The sequence below is a fragment of the Malus domestica genome, chromosome 02, assembly GCF_042453785.1.
Source record: "Malus domestica chromosome 02, GDT2T_hap1".
NCBI classification, from domain to species: domain Eukaryota; kingdom Viridiplantae; phylum Streptophyta; class Magnoliopsida; order Rosales; family Rosaceae; genus Malus; species Malus domestica.
The window spans coordinates 4,943,259-4,964,274 of record NC_091662.1 but is presented as its reverse complement, the minus strand read 5'-3'; the positions used below and the strand labels follow the sequence as shown (position 1 = coordinate 4,964,274).

The window sequence follows — 21,016 nt, the reverse complement described above, 5'->3', positions numbered from 1 at the left end:
GCATTAACCATAGAGAAAATAGTAACTGCAACACATTTGGAACCGAAATAAAACCAGAATTTCAATGTAATTCAACTGAAATGGGTCTAATACAGATTCACCATACCTCGGTTCAAACCTAGTTGTCAAGAATTGTTTAAAGAGCGCATCCTCTATATGATCGGGCAAAAGCGCACTTGGTGGTAAGGTTGTGGCAGCTTTGGGCGTTGATGAAGTATCGATCCAAGGTTCACTTTGTTTGAAACATTCTAAAAGCTGAAATAATTCCAAGAATTAATGATGAACAAAATTATTTCCATTCCATGCATAAACTGGTTAAGTAGTTCTAGATGGTCTGTGCATGTTGAAGTTTCAAAATAATGACAAAGTAATCATGCGTAAATGCCAACCCGAGGGTTTCTTGAGACCCAATATAGATCGCCATCAAAATCTCCACCACCCATTTCATCAGCTACTGAATGCGAACCTTTGCGAGAGAAGAATATAGCAAAGCCACTATTTCCAACAAATTCTTTCAACTCATCCACGTAGGTGGCCTTCTGTTTGGGATAAAACTTAAACTTTGAGCTAAAAAGGGGGTTAGCCCGAAAGAAGGTCCAGAAGGAGGAAAAGTCCAGGGCCCAGCCGAAGCCTAGAAGAAAGAATGAGCATTTTTTCCCGTCCAAGTGCAGATCATTCAAACCACCTGCTCACCTACCTAGAGGTCAAGTGGTGTAGACCAGCCAGCTAATCAGCCCAAAAGTACTTTACAATGGCAGTACAAGTAAAAAGTTGATGGGTCACTACCCCTCAGAAGCATTCGGGCAAAATCAATACTGCAGGCAGCCAAGCTAAATCGTCTATAAAAGGAGGAAGAAAAATCAGAGACAAGGACACTTAATCAAACAAACAAATACAAGCATAAACTCTGCTCAAACCAGATTTGCCTTCACGAAGCTGTAGTCAGCCCTCAGCCTTCATCCCTTTCGGGATCAACTTTCACCAGAAAACCTTTGTGAAAGCTCTGCTACCATGTTCAAATCTTATTGTAGTATCGATTCCCTCATATAAACTCATCTTCCAATCTCCCTTGTTAGCATACGAACCCTTTATAAATCACAAAGAGAGGAAGTTGCAAGACGATCAGCCTTGCCCGACAAGGTGAAACCTTGCCCGACCTCCTTTGTTTTTGTCTTTCATTCATATATCTAGTAATATGATGTATATTTCCATTTGCATCCAAGTTATTGCTAGCCAATTTATGATTAAAAGACTTCTAAATTCTAACCATTCGGGCAGACAAGATTGATCAATTAAAAGTCCTTGGTCTCAAGGCATAAACAAGAACTCTATGTGGACTTAACCCATCCACGACAATCCTTGATAACAAGAAGTTCGAAGTTACTTGGGGCGTAAGTAATTGGCTTATTCTCTAGTTTTACAACTGTTATATCATGATTCCCACAAAACGCTTGAGTACAGAATTAACTCTGATAGGAAGCCTCAATGCCTATACCTAAGGCCCGACAAAGGCACCTATCTGAGTTCATTCTGCTCTGCTAGCTCGGGCAATTAAAGTATAACGATTGTGATACTTATGCAACAATGAAACAACCAATATATGTTCAAGTATTCGGTTAGTTTTGATGGGAAGCCTCAAGGCCTACACTTAAGGCCTCACAAAGACACCTTTCATAACTAACTCAGTCTCTCAGATATATATATATACAATAAAACTTAACATCAGTTTTACATTTATCATGCTAAAGATGGCAGTGGCACCCTTGGGTACTTAAAGTTAATTTTGATTGTGAGCCTCAAGGCCTACACCTAAGGCCCCACAAAGGCACCTTTCAGAATTAATTATGTCATTCTCTTACAGTCCGCCAATAAGCAAAAGCCCGACATACGATATCAACCGGCGCCAACCTCTCGAGGAGATGTGTGCTCGTTGGCCAGGAAACGTCCTCACTGGATATTCCTCTAGACGAACACCTTCAAAACATGAACATCACCAAAATGTAAACCTGGATGCCGGTACACTAGCACCTTTCCTTGAATTGGCCCGATGTCACCGCAAATGTCATTGGGCCGAAAATTAGACCTTCAAACGATAAGTGAACCATATCTATTGACATTAAGATCCGCATGGATCGACTTCAATACCACATATTATTATATGTGTCCATGATATGGTTTAACCTAAATTTCCCTACTCACAAATTATACATTGTTGTATCAGAAAACAAATTTTGCTATGTCCTACAGTCCTAATAGACATTGTTTTAAAGCTCTTAATTGTGTTGAATTTTTAAATATGTATGAATTATAGATCTTTGTGAAATCAACTTCAGATTGATTAGTAGTTAAATTCCAATTATGCACAATTTTGCTTCTCTGGGATTTACGGACGATCTTGTCCATTTGTCTTTTTTATCTCCTCTCTTTTTCTTTATTAAAAGTAAATATGGTCAGGTTGAGGGTTCCATGACAATCTCGGCACTCAGATGCCACGTGAACGAAGTTATTTTTATTCAGGCTAGGATTGTTCTTTTCCTTTTTTCAACAAGTACTGTTTCAGCACCTGAGGTTCGTCAGATCCTTTATGATTCGAAGTAGTTTTTCATATTGCGTTTGATCTCTCCTTGATCTCATAAAACATAATTTCTTTTCTCTTTTGTGGTAGCAACATGACAATGATTTTGAGCTATTTCGTTTTACTTTTCTGATTTTAGGGCACAATATTTGATTGTAGGCAATAAAATATCTGGGTGTGCGTTTATTTTTAATCATCAAAATTGGGTTTCAAGTGGGCGGGCTTTGCTCAAAATATGGGATCAAGAGGGTATGTATAATTCTTAAAGATTTCCTTTCATTTTTTATGGTGTCTGCCAACTCACTACATGAAAAACTTGACTATTGACACTGACATTAGATGCGAAGAATGCAGTGAGTAGAAGGCCTATCAATGACTAATCGTATGAGTAAACAACATATGACCGCCTAATCGGATTACCACTAATTGTCCTTTATCTCATTATGTGTAACCAAAGCTCTAAAAAATACTAAGCGCTAGTCGAGCGTCGGCTGGGGCCTAGGCGAATTTTTAATTTTTATATAACATATAAATTTAAACGTCTACTTATACTTAAAAAAAACATATAATTGTATTGAGATACGTAAATTGTAAAATAGAATAAAATATAAATTATAAATTATTAAAACATATTGAAAACATGAACTAGAATTATATATAAATTATAAAGTATTGAAACATATTGAAAACAAGGAGAATAATGTATAATGAGTGTTCAATCAAGTATGTAACAAGTTTCATACAATTTATTGAAAAAAGAAAATACAAATTAAAGTTATTTATTTTCTGTCTAAGTGAAAGCTGAGACATAGGGAGTGCCTAGACAGGTCTATAGCCCCTTTCTTTAATGCTGAAGATATGCAAAAACTTTCTAATTTTCAGCTTGGTATAATCTTGTGTGCATGCAGGAACTATTTCCTGAACTGAAGGCATTTCTTGTAGGCCCTAATTGTTCCTATCTAAAGGTACATATAGCTTCACGTTTTGTTAGGAACATGTTTAATTCCTTCCTTCTATTTGTTTAATTAAATTTCATAAATATAATTGGGAATTTGAGATGCAGGCCCTTCAAGAATTGACGAGCTGTTTCGTTGTTGTTCATGTAAGTGTTATTGTTCCTTTTTTTAATTTTATATAAAGATGTCTGTATTCTACATCTTTTTAGTATAAAACATATGGTCATATCGACCTGATCTTAACAGAACCTCCATTTGATCTAATTGTGATTGTTGCAAATCCCCCCCGCCCCCCCTACTAAATGAGTCTTAATTTGCTTGTAAATGATCAGGACGACGTTGTCTTTGCTAAGGGCTCATTTAATGGACTAAGGATAGTCAGGATGGTTGTGGAAGACTGCTTTGTTTATAAAGTTTCTTCTGAATCCCTTATCGCCAGGGTTACAAAGGAGGGTTTGCATGGTTGGAGTGCGATGAATGGTATTTGAGATTTGCATATATGATTTGTTGAGATCTGGATGGGATTTCTTTTCAATGAGAATTCTAGACGGTATGAATATTTTGTTACTTATATTGATGATGCTTCACGAAAGGTTTGGGTGTATTTGTTAAAATCCAAAGACCAGGTGTTTCAGACATTCCAGGAGTTCCATGCCATGGTGGAGAGGGAAATTGGAAAACCTCTAAAGTACCTTCGTAGCGACAACGGTGGCGAGTACACATCTCACCAGTTTAGAGAGTATTGTGTGAAACGTGGCATACGTCATGAGAAGACAGTTCCTGGAACTCCACAACATAACGGTGTTGCTGAAAGAATGAACCGAACCATCATGGAGAAAGTCAGGTGTATGCTGAGGACTGCAAAGTTATCTAAGCAGTTATGGGGTGAAGCTATAAGGACAACCTGCTATTTGATCAACCGATCTCCATCAGTACCATTAGGTCTTGATGTTCCAGAGAGAGTATGGACTAGTAATGATATGTCTTACTTTCATCTGAAGGTGTTTGGTTGCAAAGCTTTTGTGCATGTGCCCAAAGAACAGAGATCGAAGTTAGACTACAAAGCTACACCGTGCATCTTTCTTGGTTATGGCGGTGAAGATTTTAGTTACAGATTATGGGACCCATACCAGAAGAAATTTATTCGAAGTAGAGACGTGGTCTTTTATGAAGATAACAATTGGGGATTCAGATAAAGAGGCACAACTAGATGGCGCAGTCAGAGGAGTTGATCCATTAGCTTCAGATGAAGAAAGTCACGATGACATCCCTGAAGTAGCTGCCAATGAAGTGTCTGCAGAACCAGATAATGCTGATCAGGGGGAGCCTGATCAAGATGTGTCAGACCATGAGATTGCTGATCAAGGGGAGCCTAGTCAAGAAAAGCAGATTCAAGGAGAACCTAATTAGGGGGAGCCTCCAGCCCCGCAAGAGAATGAAGATCAGGTCAGAAGATCTAGCAGAAGTCGAAGATCGTCTACCAAGTATTCTTCATCAGAGTATATCATGTTGACTAATTATGGAGAGCCCGAAACTTATGAGGAGGCCAGAGCTCATAACAACAGTGATAAATGGATGAAGGCAATGGAGTCAGAGATGGATTCCTTATTAAAGAATGGTACCTATGAGCTGGTGGAGCTTCCAAAAGGCAGAAAAGCATTGAAAAACAAGTGGGTGTTCAAATTGAAAAGAGACGACAACATGACAAGGTACAAGGCTTGTTTGGTTGTCAAAGGTTTTGGTCAAAAGAAATGAGTTGACTTTGATAAGATTTTCTCACCGGTGGTGAAGATGACTTCCATTCAAGTTATCCTTGGTAGTCACAAAATCAAAGTTGGAATTCTGCATTAAGGCTGCTGGGATGGACTCCAGGTAACTTGGAGTCATGATCGGAATTCCTCCCTCATGGACTGGAGGGGGAGATTGTTGGTATATGGTCCAACCCATGATTAATGTTCTAGATTATTCTAGTAAGCAAGAGAGGTGGCTAGAGCATGCTAGACAATTCTAGCATGTTATTAAGTTGATGGAAGAAGCTAGAGAGTACTAGCTTCCTTGGTTGCAAATGGAAAGATCTAGAAACTACAATTTTGTGGCTAGTCTAGATCTTTCTATGCTAGAGGTTTGAAGAATACACTAGAAACTAGTAGAATGCCAAACCCTCACTTATAAATATGGGTGTGATGTTGTAGTGAAGTAACCAATTAAGAACCAAGTGTGAGTAGCAAAGGATCAAGTCCAAAGCTAGAGTTCCACTCCAAGAGTGAGAGTGAGAGTGTTCCACTACACATTATGAGTGAAGTTTAGAGTGATATAAAGTGTGTGTCATACTTTCTTGTATCCATCAAGCCTTGTCCTTGGCTTGGTAAGACTACTCTTGTTGTACTCATCTTTTTCATAAAGTGAAGATTGATCCTTGTTTTGTGGACGTAGGCATAAATTGCTGAACCACATAAATTCTTGGTGTCCATTTTCTACTTTACCTTGAGCATTCTCTATCTTGTAGTACCAACATTCCTAACAAACAGAACCTCCATTTGATCTAATTGTGATTGTTGCAAATCACCCCCCTACTAAATGAGTCTTAATTTGCTTGTAAATGATCAGGACGACGTTGTCTTTGCTAAGGGCTCATTTAATGGACTAAGGATAGTCAGGATGGTTGTGGAAGACTGCTTTGTTTATAAAGTTTCTGCTGAATCCCTTATCGCCAGGGTTACAAAGGAGGGTTTGCATGGTTGGAGTGCGATGAATGGTATTCGAGATTTGCATATATGATTTGTTGAGATCTGGATGGGGTTTCTTTTCAATGAGAATTCTAGACGTTATGAATATTTGGCTAAGTATACTACTGAGACATTACAACATTCTTCTTAATTGCCTGCATTGCACAATTGACAAGCTATATACTTGACTTGCAAGCTAAGCCACTAACTAACCAAGTAACAACCCTGTACTCTCAGCTAATCAATTCACAATAGCTAATTTGGCAGGCATGTCACCCATTATTCCAACATTTATAAAATTTCTACGATCAATTACAAGAACTACACTAGTATCATATCAGATTACAGAGTAAAGGTTTCCAGTGTATTTGGTTAATTAACACCCACAAGGCGTAAGATTTTTGGTTCCGTGTCATTCTACCAGACATTTTGGTGTGGAAACTTTTCCCGCCTACACCAGCAATATTGTGATCATACATCGTCACCCCTTGTTTGCAATGTTCATCACCATTCAAGGAGTATGGTTATGCAAAACCCTTATAATTGCGTATGGATTATGCTGATGTGGGCGAAAGGTGGATCAAATTTTTGTTTGGGTTTTCTAGTAGCAACCAAAAATTAATTTTGTTAGGGTTCTGTTCTTTATTAGAGTCGCCTTTAATTTTTGCATTTCTTAATAATTAATAAGAACTAATTGAGTGTAAAAAGAAGTTTAGATAATTGAGTTGGGTTTTCACAAGCAAGGGTGGTTTTTAGGAACTAATGTTGGATACAAAGATATAATAAATACATAAATCAAATAAAATGTGAACCACCTTATTGCTAGCCCATTGTAAGTGAGATGTCTTTTGTTCGATTCTTGCCAAAGGCGAATTTGAACCACATTATTACTAGCCCACTCCCTAGCCCCTTAGTGTAGATAAATATCGTTTGTTAAAAAAAATCAAATAGAATGTGACTGTAGAGATACAAAACATAGGTTTGAATAAAATTATGATATATTTACATTGAGGGGGTTAGAGAATAAATTGGTTGCAACTCGCCAATCCCAAGATTCAAATGTCACATTCCAGCCCGGGCAAGACCACTTTCTGAGCTCAACTCCACCGTAGCACGATATTGTATGCTTTGGGCTCCGACCACGCCCTCACGGTTTTGTTTCTAGGAACTCATGCGAGAACTTCCCAGTGGATCACCCATCATGGAAGTGCTCTCGTGCGTTACTCGCTTAACTTTGGAGTTCCTACAGAATCCGAAGCCAGTGAGCTCTCAAAAGGCCTCGTGCTAGGAAAAGATAGAAATATACATATAAGGCTTACATGATCCACTCCCTTGGACGATGTGGGATGTTACATCAAATCTAAGACCTCTCACTTACAAGTGAAGAGAAATACCACTAGACTGAAATACTAAGAGCTAATTTGATATTGTTGTGCTTTTAAAAAAAAATTGTTTCTATTGTGCTTCGAGAATAAACAGTTGTAAAATAAAGTTCTTGAGTTTTTGATAAACTTTTTTTATAAGTGCTTATAAAAATAAAATAAAAACAATGTCTGAGTGTTTGATAAACCTTTTTTTTTCAAGTGCTTATAACAAAAAAAAATAGTATCTGAGTGTTTGATAAACTTTTATATAAAATTAATGTGGATATGTTAAATGACTAAAATGATATGGTATTGAATGTGATATAATAATTGTCAAGGAGAATAATGCAGGGGCAAAAATTTTAATTTTATAAAGTATGCAGAGGTATACGTATTGTTTGAAAATTTCATTAAATGGGCACTGTTCACTATTCTTTGAAAAAAAAAACCTTTTTTAAAAGTATGATAGACTCTGTTTCTACTTTTCTACTATCATTGACAACTGTTTTTAGAATTTTTTTTTTTTAAGCAAACACATTTGTTGTGTTGCTCCAAATTTTTAATCAGCTGCTTTTTTTAGAAACACCATAATCTCAAACCAACAGACAAACACAATGTTAATCCACACCTTCTTATTTTGCATTTTATCATTTATTTGTGCCATTTGTTTTATGATAGCCTTTTAGTGTAAGATTTTCATCTAATTTTAATCTTGAACAAAAGCTGTAATTTTATTTTTTTTACAAATTTTTTGTGGCCTTTCGGTTAAGAACTTTTACCTTTGCCTCAAGACCACGATTTGAAATTCCGGCCCCCTTCACTAATATTGCTTGCATATAATAATAACTAGCACGCGTGAGAGTGTTTTTTCCAAGTCATGAGCCCTACGCGGGACTTACAAGTTTTTATTAACTTGGGTTAGACACAACTTATAAATTTATATTTTATTTTCGGTATTTTTATTTACCAAGATACTTTTGTTAGACAAAGTTAGAAATACCAATCAAATCTGCTTTATTACATTGTGATCAAGTACATGAGAAATTTTTTATTGTGACGAGAATACGGATGGTATAACATGTGTTTTTATATAAGTGGTGGGAAATTTTACTTTTTAAGTTATTAACTTTTTGACACATATATTCCACCATTTGTATAGTCACATGTGGTGTACCACCTTGTGTGATGGTCACATTAAAAAATATCTGTAAGTAGAGAGAGAGTTTCCTCACAAACAAAAGCCCTCATCAGATGAACCAAAGCTAACACACCACCATAAACTAAGGGTTATCATTTGGAGCATATAGAATTTCTGCATTCCTCTGTCTCTTGCCCCTCTCTATCTTCATATGTCGCTTTTAACTTCCTCAGGTTCCATAACCTTTAAATTGTCAAAGTCGTAACATAACTGGCCTGCATCTTGAGCGGTCGAAAGTAGTTTAAGCCCTGTACTCGTCTCTTTTAGTCGGCAAACAATCAATTGCCTTGAGCGGTCTAAATCCCTTGGGCTGATTCATGCGCTCGTTACATATCACTGAGATAGTGCTCGGTCTACTAAATCTCTTGGGCTGATTCATGGGTCTAGTACCTTGATCTTTCAGCACTTGTGGCTTTTCTCTTTGTAAAACAATTACTTTTCATCACGAAAGAACAATTTACGAAACTTTCAAGCTCTCTCTCTCTAATTCTCTATGCACTCTTTTCTGCATTTCTTCAATTCTCACATGGTATCCTCGCCAAGAAACAATCCCGCGCTTCCGCAATCTCCTTGAAAATTTCTCTTTCTCTTGTCAATCCTCTAGTTTGTACAACTTCTGAGATAAAATTGGGCAAGTACAATCATCCGATTCCCAAGAAAATTGGAGTTCTTGATCATGAAGATCCACTGTTTGATAAAATGCAGCAGTGAAGAGATTTTTCTCTTCCCACGGTATCAAATCGGCCGGCCTCACCTTCAACAACAGCTGCACCGGTCTAACCTGTGATCAATGTTTTCTACGTAGTTCTACACATATCATGGACACATATAATAATACGTGATATGGCAGGGACACATATAATAAAATTATGATATATTTACATTGATATGTTTCTGGAGAGGAGAAGACGGTCTCTCGAGGAAAGAGCCGCACGCTCAAAATCTCTCAAAGTTTCTAGGGTTGAGGGGAGATTTGCCAAGCTCTTTGGTATTTATACATATCACCTTGAAATCCTCCAAAATCCACCAAATCACAAATCCGTTCAAATCCACTTTCTTTTTCAATACACCTAAACTTTTAGAGACTTTCTAAAATTATGATTGAATACGCCTAAATTTATAGGGAATTGTAAGAAGTCTTTAAGAATCTCAATTGAATACACCAAGACTTTTATAAAGTCTTTTAAATTCCCAATTAAATACACCTGGAATTATTAATTCCTTGAAACTCTCTCGCAATCCTAATTGAATACACCCCCTAAGAGTTTCGAAAATCTTGAGATTCTTAGAGCCAAAAAGGTTGAGGATGCAATTAGAAATTTGGATGAGATTTGCCCTGGATTGATTCGATGATATTGACAACCGATAACTCATTCCTCCCTCAAGTACAATTCAACCAACAAACAAAACCCATTGGGGACAAGGCACAAATGAAATACTTTTTCATGGCAGTAGTAAGCAGTAATAGGTCTTTTAGGCCATTTCCAACCGAAAAGTGCTAAACGTAGCCTCATCCAGAAATATAGCCTGCAAAAAAATATTTTTACATAAACATTGTTAGACCATACTCATATACTATTTCCAATCGAATGGGCTAAATATAGCCCCCTCAATAATTTATTAGTATTAAGTTTATACTTTAAATTTGTTGGTTAATTAATTAAACTACGTTGGATGGTTTCAAATCTAGTCAGTGAATTTAAATCAATTATTGCAACTGAAGAGTTGGGCCCCAAAAAAGAAACTGCGAAAGGAACTACAATTGGCCAACATGATGCCCATATGGCCAAATAATGGCCTGATAGACTCCAAAGAATTATAGCCAAGTCATCGGTTGGAGGTGAGTTTCTGGACAAATTAGACCATTTTTAGGCTTTTAAACCTTAAGCCATCTCCATTGGAAATGGCCTTAGCTCCTCTTGTTTCTTTCTTTTCTGTGTAGGCATCCCTGTCTCACTTATCCACAAATGGCCCAGCATACCGGAACTCCTCCTTCCTGGCTCATGTCTATATAGGACCACCCTCTTAAATTGAAAACAAGTACATTTAGAAACAAACTATTGAAAATGAAAATCCTAAATAAAATGGTTGGAAAACAAGAAATGAAAAAAAACGATGTGTGAAACAAAGTGAAAATTTGCATATGCTGTTGATGCTTGGTATGTATGGTATGGTATCAGTCGGGAAAACTAAAATGACTGATTTCGTCTAAATGATATTACAACTAATATAGGAAAGGATCCCCCAATTCTCCCTGGTGAAAGGTTTTTGTTCGTCATGATTTCCAATTAAAAAGCAAAACAACTCATTTACTTTCAGATATTCATAGGGTTATGCTTTTGTACTATATTTATCATCAAGGAAGGCTATTATTTTCCAGGCCGTAGAGAAATCATGAAATATAATTTGAGAAAGAAAATCCTAAATAAAATCGTTGGAACCAAGAAATGAAAAAAAAACAATGTGTGAAATGAAGAGAATATTACATCAGAAAAAAAGTTTCAATTTTTACTAATTTTTACCTAATTTTCAGTTTACTGCTATTATGATGCATATCATCTAACAATAAATTAGTCTTATACCTTTGTTTCTCTTTTCTTTGTTTTCATGAGAAATTAATTATCATTAGCAGCACTATAGAAAGTCATCTTTCTGCATTATTCTCTGCTTCATACATAATTACATGATTTTAGGTTTCATATCTAGCTTTTAGTTGTAGATTACTTATTGTTGGAAGTTAATCTGATTCAGCCTCCTTAATATTCTGTTTTAATTTAAGCAACTCAGTTGTAAAAGCTAACGGCTAGATTTTTTAATATCCTTATCTATAGTGTAAAGCTATCTCACGCTGGACACATGTATGTCTCATATTAGAGGTAAGGTGTATGGCTTAGATGAACAATAGCACAGTTGTAATTTGAAGACAATGTACCTGAGGTTGTAGCTAGATAAGGATGAATGTAAAGGAATGAATGTATTAATGAAATCAACTAGAGGAGCAGCTATGATTTGCTTACTCTAAAATTCTCTATAAACATTCTCTGAAAATTCCTTTGTTCTTCATCTTTTCTCTCTTAAGTTTTACCTTAAATCCATCATGGCCTCAGAGCCTTAGTTCGATCTGTGAACTTTAGGGAATTTCCAACAAGAAAACCCTAGAAATCTACTTTTCATTGGGAGCGATGGCTAGAACAGTAGGCAATGACTTGAAAGCTCCAATCTTTCAAGGTGAAAACTAAGACTTTTGGAGAATAAGGATGAGAACCATCATTGAGTCTCATGATCTTTGGGATTTGCTGGAAGCGATGGCTAGAACAGTAGGCAATGACTTGAAAGCTCCAATCTTTCAAGGTGAAAACTAAGACTTTTGGAGAATAAGGATGAGAACCATCATTGAGTCTCATGATCTTTGGGATTTGCTGGAAAAGGGATATGTAACCCCAGCTGTGAAAGAAACTCTCACGAAGGATGCTAAAGCTTTTGCCTTTATTCAAGGTGCAGTCTCTGACATCATATTTCCAAGGATTGCAAATAAAGAAACAACCAAAGGAGCATAGGACATTCTTCAAGAGGAATACAGAGGTGATAAAAAGGTTAGAAGAATGGAACTTACCTCTCTTAGATGTGAATTTGAGTACATTAAGATGAGGGAAATGAACCACTTAAGGACTATCTTGTTGGATTGTTTGATATTGTGAATCAAATGAAGAACTATGGTGAAGAACTCACAAATCAAAGATTAGTGCAAAAGCTGCTTATTAGTCTAACAAAGTCCTATTATAACATTGTGTCACTTATTGAAGAAGCTAAGGACTCATATGTAATCAGTGTTCAAGAAGTGATTGCATCACTAAGAGTAGTTGAGCAAAGGTTAGAAATGCATGCAGTAGATTATACAGCTACTGATAAGGCCTTTCAATCACTCACTATTGGTAAGTAGAACTATAACACTAGTGGACAGTCAAGCAACAGTCAAAAAGAGAAGAAACCATGGAAAGTGAAAAATAAGAAATGGGAGAACAAGGGTGGTAGTCTTGCAAAACCAAATACCACTGAAGGAACACAGAAAGTGGCTTTCAAGATATGTGATAAATTGCATTATGGTGCTTGATGGTTCAAGGGTAAACCCAAATGTCACAAATGTGAAAGATTTAGTCATTTGGCTAAAGATTGCAATAGTGGTAGAAGAAACCAATAGGTGCAATTTGCAAGCCAAGTTGATGAGGAAGAGGCTAATGTGTTCTTTGAATGTAGAGTTGCAACAATAGAAGAAAATGAGAGTGTGTGGTATATAGACAATGGCTGCAACAACCACATGACAGCACACAGGTCTACTTATTGACTTGGATACAACCTATACTAGCAGAGTTAAAATGGGGAATGGAAACATAGTGGATGATGTTGGTAAAGGAACCCTGATTATAGACACTAAGAAGGGGAAAAGATACATCAGAAAAGGGATGTTGGTACTTGTGGTGGATGAAAACCTACTCAGTGTAGGACAGATGATAGAACATAGGTATTTCTTTCTTTTTGGTGATGATGTGGTTGAAATTTATGATGACAGGACCCTGCAAAATCATGTCTCCAAAGTTGAAATGAAGAAAAACAGAAGATTTCCCTTATTGCTGAGATTTCTTGGGAATCTTGCAATGAAAGCAACTATCAATGAGTCATCTTGGCTATGGCACAACTGACTAGGCCACCTCAACTTTCAAAGCTTGAAAACTTTGCAGAACCAACAAATGGTTCTTAGCCTACCTAAAATAAAAATTAAAAAAAAAACTAGTGAAGTGTGTGAAGGATGTAACTTGGGAAAACAACACAGAAGCTTTTTTCCAACTGGTCAAGCATAGAGAGCATTAGTGCCATTGGAACTGATCACAGTGATATTTGTGGTCCAATGAAGACTGCTACACTTGATGGCAATATATATTTTTTGATTTTTGCGCAAAAGAGGGAACATTTCTTTGTACGACCAAGCACTGGAGAAACATCCAATTACACATGTGAAGCAACAAAAAGTAGAACTAATTACCTTAATTTCCACCTTTGTTTGGTGCATCTAGCTCATCGTAGTATATATCAACCAGACGATGTATATTTGCCTTCACTAAGTTCTTCTCATCAATGCTACTATCTCCGAGGGTCAAGTAGCAATCCATCATAGCCAGCCAGCTATCAGCTGCCTCACTCATTGCATAATGAAACAGAAGAAATTCTTTGTGAACTATAATTGAATGAATTGTAATGGATTGCTAGAGAATGCTCACTCAACTCCGACAACAAAGAGAGATTCACGATCCATAAAATACCCAGGACTGAATGTAATACAACCCAATTTGCTATAAAACATAGTCAAATGTATACCTTGGTTTAAATCTAGTTGTCATAAACAGTTTTATGAGCTCCTCTTCTAGGTCTTCTTTGGAAAGCTTAACTGGTTTGATAGAGAGCTCCTCACCAGTAAAACGCTGTCATCTCCCAAAATTTGTTGTAAGAGAGTTCTCTTTGCGGTGTGTAGATTAGGGCATTAGGCACGTTTGGACCCCAAATTAACATTGGGTCTATGAGGCTCAGACTCACTTTTTCACTTAATGCACAGATGAATATTTATGTTGATAAAAGTGAATGGTGTGCAAGCTCAAGAATTTAAAAGCATTTTCCACAAGGCTTTGTGGGCGGCGAAGGAGGATTCTCTCCTCTCCTAATTTCTCTCATCTTCCCTCCCTTCCTATTTGAACGGTCACGGTTAAGCTTCGTCAACATCTTATATTGTTTTTTTTATAGAGACAATAAGACAAAAAACAATGTGTGAAAGGAGGAGAGAGAAGGGGATGAGAATAGGAGGAGAGAGAATCCTACTCCAGCGGCAAAACCCTCTTTCACATTGGACAGTTACCGAGGAAAGCCACTTTTTGATGCCATTTTGGTAGTTTTGAAGGGATGAAAACTCAAGTTGCAATGTAAATTTTTATCTCCTGTCAGTAGTCACATCAACAACTAGGAGAAGAGAGAATTACTTCGAAGGGAAAATATGTTCTATATAAGGTAGCAGAAACGCAGAAGACAAGGACACTCAACTCACAATACAAAAACTTGCTGCAGCCTACCTTTTCCAAATTCCTTTGAAATTTGACATATCTCTGTAATTGCATCTGCCACATTGCCTATATTAAAACTTCATTTCAAAAGTTTTATGTCCTTAAGTGACATTGTAAATTTTGAGTGACCCTCCAAATTTTGCCCGAGCTGGCAAAAGTTCTCTGTCTTTGCTTTTTATGAAGTATGTAGTACAGTTAAATTTGTTTGAGAAAACAACTTCATCCAAAACCTGTTCATCATTTGTATTGAGATGTTGTGAATAAGAAAGCCTCTAAACAATGCATCTTTATTTCACAAGTTTTTATGCGACAACAGAATAACAGAAGGATTTTGAAGCAAAACTTAAAAAAAAAAAAATTAGAAATGCGAACTTTTACTAATAGAAGTATTGATAGCCAGCAAGTGGCTTTACAAAAACTGAAATAACAAAAGAAAATAAACACAAACGAACAGAAATTACAATTGAGCATCCTTAGCTAGGGCAACAATCCTAGCATACACAGTCTTCATGTCAATCTCCAGCCTCTCAGGTTCTTCAACTGCGATGTTGCTGTTGACCAACTGAGCATCCAAAATATCTACTTGTTGACTTGCACTTCGGGCCTCAACCACTTTCACAGCTAGTTCACTAGCCAAGCTAGCTTTCTCAGCTTTCAGTTTGGCCAACTCTTTCTCTAGCTGCTGAATTTGTTGGTCCACTACAGAAATACTATCCCTAATTTCGGTTCCTTCTCCAATAAAAGATTTCAAAAGAGTAGAGAACTCAGAGTGTTGGAGTTTCATTTGTTGCATATCTTCAGCCTCTTTGGCAGCTTGGAAGTATTGTTCCTGCAACTGCTTTAGAAACTGGAAGAAGGATTTAAAGGTCTTGAATTGCTCTTCGGTGATCTCATTAAGCTCATACAGCTTCTCAAGTGTACTCTCAGCTTGATTAAGCATGTCGCGTTGGAAGTTGACATCAAAACCACCTTCCAACCAGTGTTTGAAGGATTGTTTTAGATCTTGAGCTTGTTGGACTGATGGCTTCTGGCTCGGGGAGTCAACCTTTTGCTTGAGTTTCTGAAGTTCGAGCAAGACCTCAGGGAGGGATATGTTGGGATAAACGACAGCTGGAGGAGTTGGCTGTTCTGGTAAGTTGGATGATGAGGAAGAAGCCTTTTCTTTTTGCTTGTTGCTCTGAGAGGGTGTGCTAGGCTTTTCCTTGCTAGCATCAGGCACAGAATGAGGAACAAGGAAATATGTGTTGTGAGCTTCTTTTGTCGAGCTAGGGTCCTTCTCTTTCTCCCCTGACGAACCGTCAATATCCACTACTCCAATTGATGGGGTATGGGGAAGGTTGATAGTTAGATAGGCCTCTTCATGTGTGGCTGGTAAAGATGGAGCTGCTGAACCCTGAAATCGAAGTGAGGCAATGAAAATCACGGTAAAGTTAAAAAGGATAACTGCAAAAGTAAAAATAGATAAATGACAAAGAATATACCTGTTCGGGAATTCTTGCTACCTCTACGGGCACTTCAACATTCTCAGCCTCTATCAAAACAACCTTTGATTGCTCGACGACAGGAGGTGAAGGAGAGTTGTTGCGCAAAGGGAAAGTGAAAGGCTCCATTGACATCTTAGGCTCTGCATTAGCACCAGAAGGGCCTGAGGGATGAACTCCTGAACTCCCAACCTCATTAGGATAAAGGATATCTTGGAGAGGTTCATTCATGACTTGATTCTTTTGTTCCTGCTAGAACAAGCGGTTAGTTATCCATGGACAAGAGGCATAAGAGAAAATTAGGATTTGTGAACCACAGAAAAATGTAAATTGAATATCTAAAGGATGACTTATAGCAGCAACAACATTTTTATTGTGGTTTCTCTCGTAAGTTAGGTGAAAACTCACCACCTTTGAAGGAGATATTATAGTCTTGGGCCTAGTCTTTCTTCTGGTTGAACTCCGACAATCCTGTGTTAGAATTCATCAGTAAGTTATATAAACTAACAACTCATCAAAAAGCACTTAATCACTTGTTGGCTGCTCTCTTCTTCTTCCTACAACTATCTCAGAAGCTTCACCTATTTTGAGACCAGTATCGGGCCTAGTCCTCTTTCTGGTTGAAGTCTAGGAAGCCTCTGAGGCAAGAGTGTTGAGCCTAGCCTTAGTTCTCCTCTATCTGAGCATCTTTGATGAAGATGAAGAGGTAGGAGAAGTTGCTCGAGCCCGAGAACTAGCATCTTTTATGGCTATATCTTCATATTGATTCAAGGCTACAACAAGAGGGATCCACTAACTTCCATACCCTTTAAAGGGTTGGGGAACATGAACTTATTCATCTAATAGAGCAAGAAGTCCATGTGCTCTTGATCTCTATTGGTGGAGAAGGACGAGGGGCCATACTTGCTTTTAAAATAGCTGAGAAAGCCAAAGTAGTAGGTCGCACAAGCCTGAAACTCTGAAGATAGATACTTAATCTTCACTGTTGGTAGAGTGGCCTCAACTTCTCTTTTCTTCTTCTTCGACTGCAAGTCCCAGTGAGACGACTAATCCTTTGAGACGTCAATACACCTACCTCATGGCCACATACCAAACAGCTGAGCCATTCTGAAATCAAAAGTATTGGTTGCATTATTCCAGAATAGCAAGGCTGCACTGAGCAGTTCGGGCTTCAGGGTCACAGAAGATTTGGACATCATAATTCAGGTCGTAAATCCCATTCAGTGCCCATCTTGCTATAAAGAATGGTTCTCGAGCATCAACCCACTTCGACCACTCTTGACCAGAGGCGGTCGGGAAACCTATAGAAGCGTTACTCCACCTGGTCGGGCAAATTCCCTTCGAATTAGAATAAGGAGAATGAGAGAGCTAGGTGGCTGGAGGCATATTGTTCTCAACTGCATCTGACATTTCTTGGTACCACACAGGGTCCAAATAGTAGGATTCCCATGGTGAAAGTAGACTGGAAGGTTCAGACCACCTTGCACTTTGTAGAGTGTTCGATCGAGTTCTAAGGCTGGTAAGACCTTCATCAGACTCATGACGAGAAGCTGTTGAAGTCGACATGGAAGAATTGATTGAGAGTTTGAAATTTTCTGGAACGGATAGTTGAATTCAGTTTTCGGAAGATGATATTATCGATCTTTCGAAGACTTAAAGTTTTCTGGAAACTGAAGGTGAAGTGAAAATTGATAGCGTGTTCCCTTTTATATCCTTAAAAATTTGCCCGTTAGAGCTAGTGGATTAGAGGAAAAGTTTATGCTAATAACGGTCACTTAATGGTGATAACCCCCTTCCCGACAAGCCGAAGGTTAAAGGTTTTTTATAATTAAGCCTAAATTAAATTGCTTAATTACATTTAAATGGAGTAACATTAGCCCTGTTCGAGGCTCAATCTCTTGTTAGTAGTCACATCAACTACTAGGAGGAGAGAGAATTACTTCGAAAGGAAGATGTTAGAACTAAAGGGCAAATTTGTTCTATATAAGCTAGCAGAAAGGCAGAAGACAATGACACTCAACTCATAACACAAAAAGACTTTAAACCTCTGCAACCTACCTTGTCCAATTTACTTTTGTAATTTGACTCCTTTGTAGCTGCATTTACGTTTAAATCTCTGCTACATTGCAAGTAGTATCGATTGTCTGTGGTATCTCCTGTCAGTTGATCACAATGAAAGAAAATCATGAAACAGAGAAAGTGCAACATATCTGACCTTGAAAAAGTTGAACCGGAGTGATAGAAGTAGGAGGAGGAGCAGAAGACGGGCCTTGAAAAAGAAAAGTACGGGCATCTTTCGAAGGAGAATTCGAGGGATAGGAGTAAAAAGCAATCGTAAAAGAAAAACAATCAGAAATGACGCGATCCATGAACGAAAATCTGACCTTCATGAACAGGACTGATAGGAAGAGCAGATGATGGGCCTCGAAAAAGGGATGTACGTGCAGATTTCGAACGTGATGCAGGGAAATAGGAATGTAATTGCTTCTGTCCTCCACTAGTACTCCCTGCAACTCACATAGCCAAAGTGCCAAGTTTCAAAGAGACGGATTAACGGTCCATTACTAATCAACGGTTCACTACTAATCACATCGATATTGTCCTAGTTTACATCTATATATTAGAAGTGAAACCTTTCTTTATATATTTTAATTCATTTAATCAATTGATAGTTTTCCGTAGGATTCTTGCATTCTTCGAGAGAATAGCAGAAATCGCTTTTAAAAATAATCAGCTAAGAAAACCCGATCAACCAAAACAAAACAACCCATGAAGTAAAAATCTGACCTTGACGACCAGGACGGATTTGGGAAGCAGAAGACGGGCTGTGAAGAAGCGGAGAAGCAGCAGGGCCAGACTTGGAAGGGGAAGGGGAAGGGGAAGGAGAACGAGAACAAGGGGCACATTGGTACTTTTCGCGCAGCAAGAACCAGATGTATCCACTGAGGTTTTTGATCTTTTTTTTAGTATTGGAAATTTTGCCGAGGAGTTCGAGTGCCTTCTCCTCCCCCAGCAAACCCAGCCTCCTTCTCAAATCAGCGCCCGGCTGCGGCTGCTTTTTCTCCTCACAAATGGCGTTCAGTTTTTGCTCCACCGGCAGGGGCAGAGGCACATGGACTTGCGGTTCTGGGCAATCGTCTCCGGCCGTGGCCGCCGCTGCTGAGCGTGGCTGGGAAAAAGTTCCAATGGCGGAGGTGGGGAGTTGAGAGTAACTGAGAGAGGAAGGGTCGGGATTTGACAAAACAGGTTCATCGAAACCAACATCCGCAATCTCTGTGTAACTGCGTTTGGAGTTGCTGGAACCGTAATTATGCGGATGATCCATTAGTTAACTTTGTAATTAACTGGGAAGGAAGAAAGGAAGGAAGTTTGCTGACAAAATCCAGTTGATTTCAAACCGGGTGTTTAAAAGGAGCTACTACGTACTATTCCTTTTTCCATTCCATTTCTTCTTCTTCATGTGATCTGAATTCACATGACGTCCCTCTGCCATGTGAACCAGACCAAGTTTATATTTACACTTTTTTGATCTTGGGATGAACCGGACCAATTTTTCTGTGTACAGAGACTTTGGATTGGACCAAGACTCCAAGCTGAACCATGCGCGACAAGGTAAAGTGGTTCTTCATCCTTCCTCGAGAAGTTACAGTACCTTAGTCACCAAGTATATCATCCTTTTTCAGCTCTTTTCTTTTTCCTTTAGGGCTCTTTTATGCATGGTCCACTGGTCCATTAATTTTTTAGGGTTTTAACGAAAAGTTCACGGTACTGTTTACTTTAACGAAAAATTACATTTTTACACTAAAAAGTGAATCATAATACTATTCACTTTATCCTTTATTTTGTCCTTATCGTTAAAACTCAAAGTTTTCAAGCCATTTTCATTAGTTTTCCTTTAATTTTTAGAGAACTTTAACGAAAAGTTCCCTATACTGTTCATTTTAAAGAAAAATCATATTTTAAGTCAATTATGGTACTATTAATTTTATCTTTTATTTTGTCATTTTCGTTAAAAGTCAAAGTTTTCAAATATTTTTCATTAATTTTCTTTAATTTTTAACCAATCTGACTCAATTTCAAACCATAAATCACGTTTTAATATACGAAAATTAATGAAAACCTCTATTTTATATTTTTTACATGGTACGTAAACCACGAGGTCATCATCGTTGTGTTCGGTTTAATTATATAATATTTTGTATAAATTCTTTTATGCCTGATTCGTAACAGTAAATCTGCTTTATGTGTAAATTGTTGAACAACTTTACCTCCATCTCCATGTGCAGCTTAAGATTCTGTATAATGATGCAGATGGAATTTTCAATAAAAAAGACTTTTCAAGCACCAATAAATAATATAATAAAAGAAATATTATCGAAATTCTCTCAAATTGACATTTTTTATAAACTTTTACATCTTATATTTTTTACATAGATAATACTAAAAGAGACTAAATTTGTAAATTAAATGATGTGTTATTAATATATTGAGCACGTATATCAATATTTAAGTAATAATCTAATCATCAATTTTCATTTCATTTATTTTATAAAATTTTGTTTACAAATTTAGTCCCATTGTATTACCCTTTACACAATATTTATAATATTTA

At 37.4% G+C, this 21,016-nt stretch overlaps 2 protein-coding genes and 1 long non-coding RNA gene across 7 annotated transcripts; 1 reads left to right on the top strand and 2 right to left on the bottom strand.

Moving 5' to 3' along the window:
- Positions 1–106: 106 nt before the first annotated feature.
- On the bottom strand, positions 107–2,053 carry LOC139188780 (uncharacterized). Its single transcript, XR_011572070.1, has 3 exons — positions 1,975–2,053; positions 390–536; positions 107–255 (listed from the first exon to the last, which is right to left on the bottom strand). It is a non-coding gene; the product is annotated as an uncharacterized lncRNA (long non-coding RNA).
- Positions 2,054–3,282: 1,229 nt separating this feature from the next.
- LOC139190345 (uncharacterized) lies at positions 3,283–4,941 on the top strand. Its single transcript, XM_070810426.1, has 5 exons — positions 3,283–3,298; positions 3,458–3,540; positions 3,639–3,677; positions 3,864–4,011; positions 4,724–4,941. Exons 1-5 carry the CDS (start codon positions 3,283–3,285, stop codon positions 4,939–4,941), a joined length of 504 nt encoding a protein of 167 aa, XP_070666527.1.
- Positions 4,942–15,281: 10,340 nt separating this feature from the next.
- On the bottom strand, positions 15,282–20,057 carry LOC103406921 (uncharacterized). Of its 5 annotated transcripts, none has more exons than XM_029087626.2 (6): positions 19,192–20,057; positions 18,789–18,911; positions 18,463–18,560; positions 16,813–16,875; positions 16,405–16,656; positions 15,282–16,316 (listed from the first exon to the last, which is right to left on the bottom strand). In XM_029087626.2, the coding sequence occupies exons 1-6, from the start codon at positions 19,727–19,729 to the stop codon at positions 15,381–15,383; spliced, it is 2,010 nt and encodes a 669-aa protein (XP_028943459.1). In that variant the 5' UTR covers positions 19,730–20,057; the 3' UTR covers positions 15,282–15,380. The 5 variants fall into 5 exon arrangements, with proteins under 5 accessions (XP_028943459.1, XP_070662674.1, XP_028943462.1 ...); XM_070806573.1 differs by having other exon boundaries at positions 16,426–16,656; XM_029087629.2 differs by having other exon boundaries at positions 16,405–16,653.
- Between the last annotated feature and the right edge of the window lie 959 nt (positions 20,058–21,016).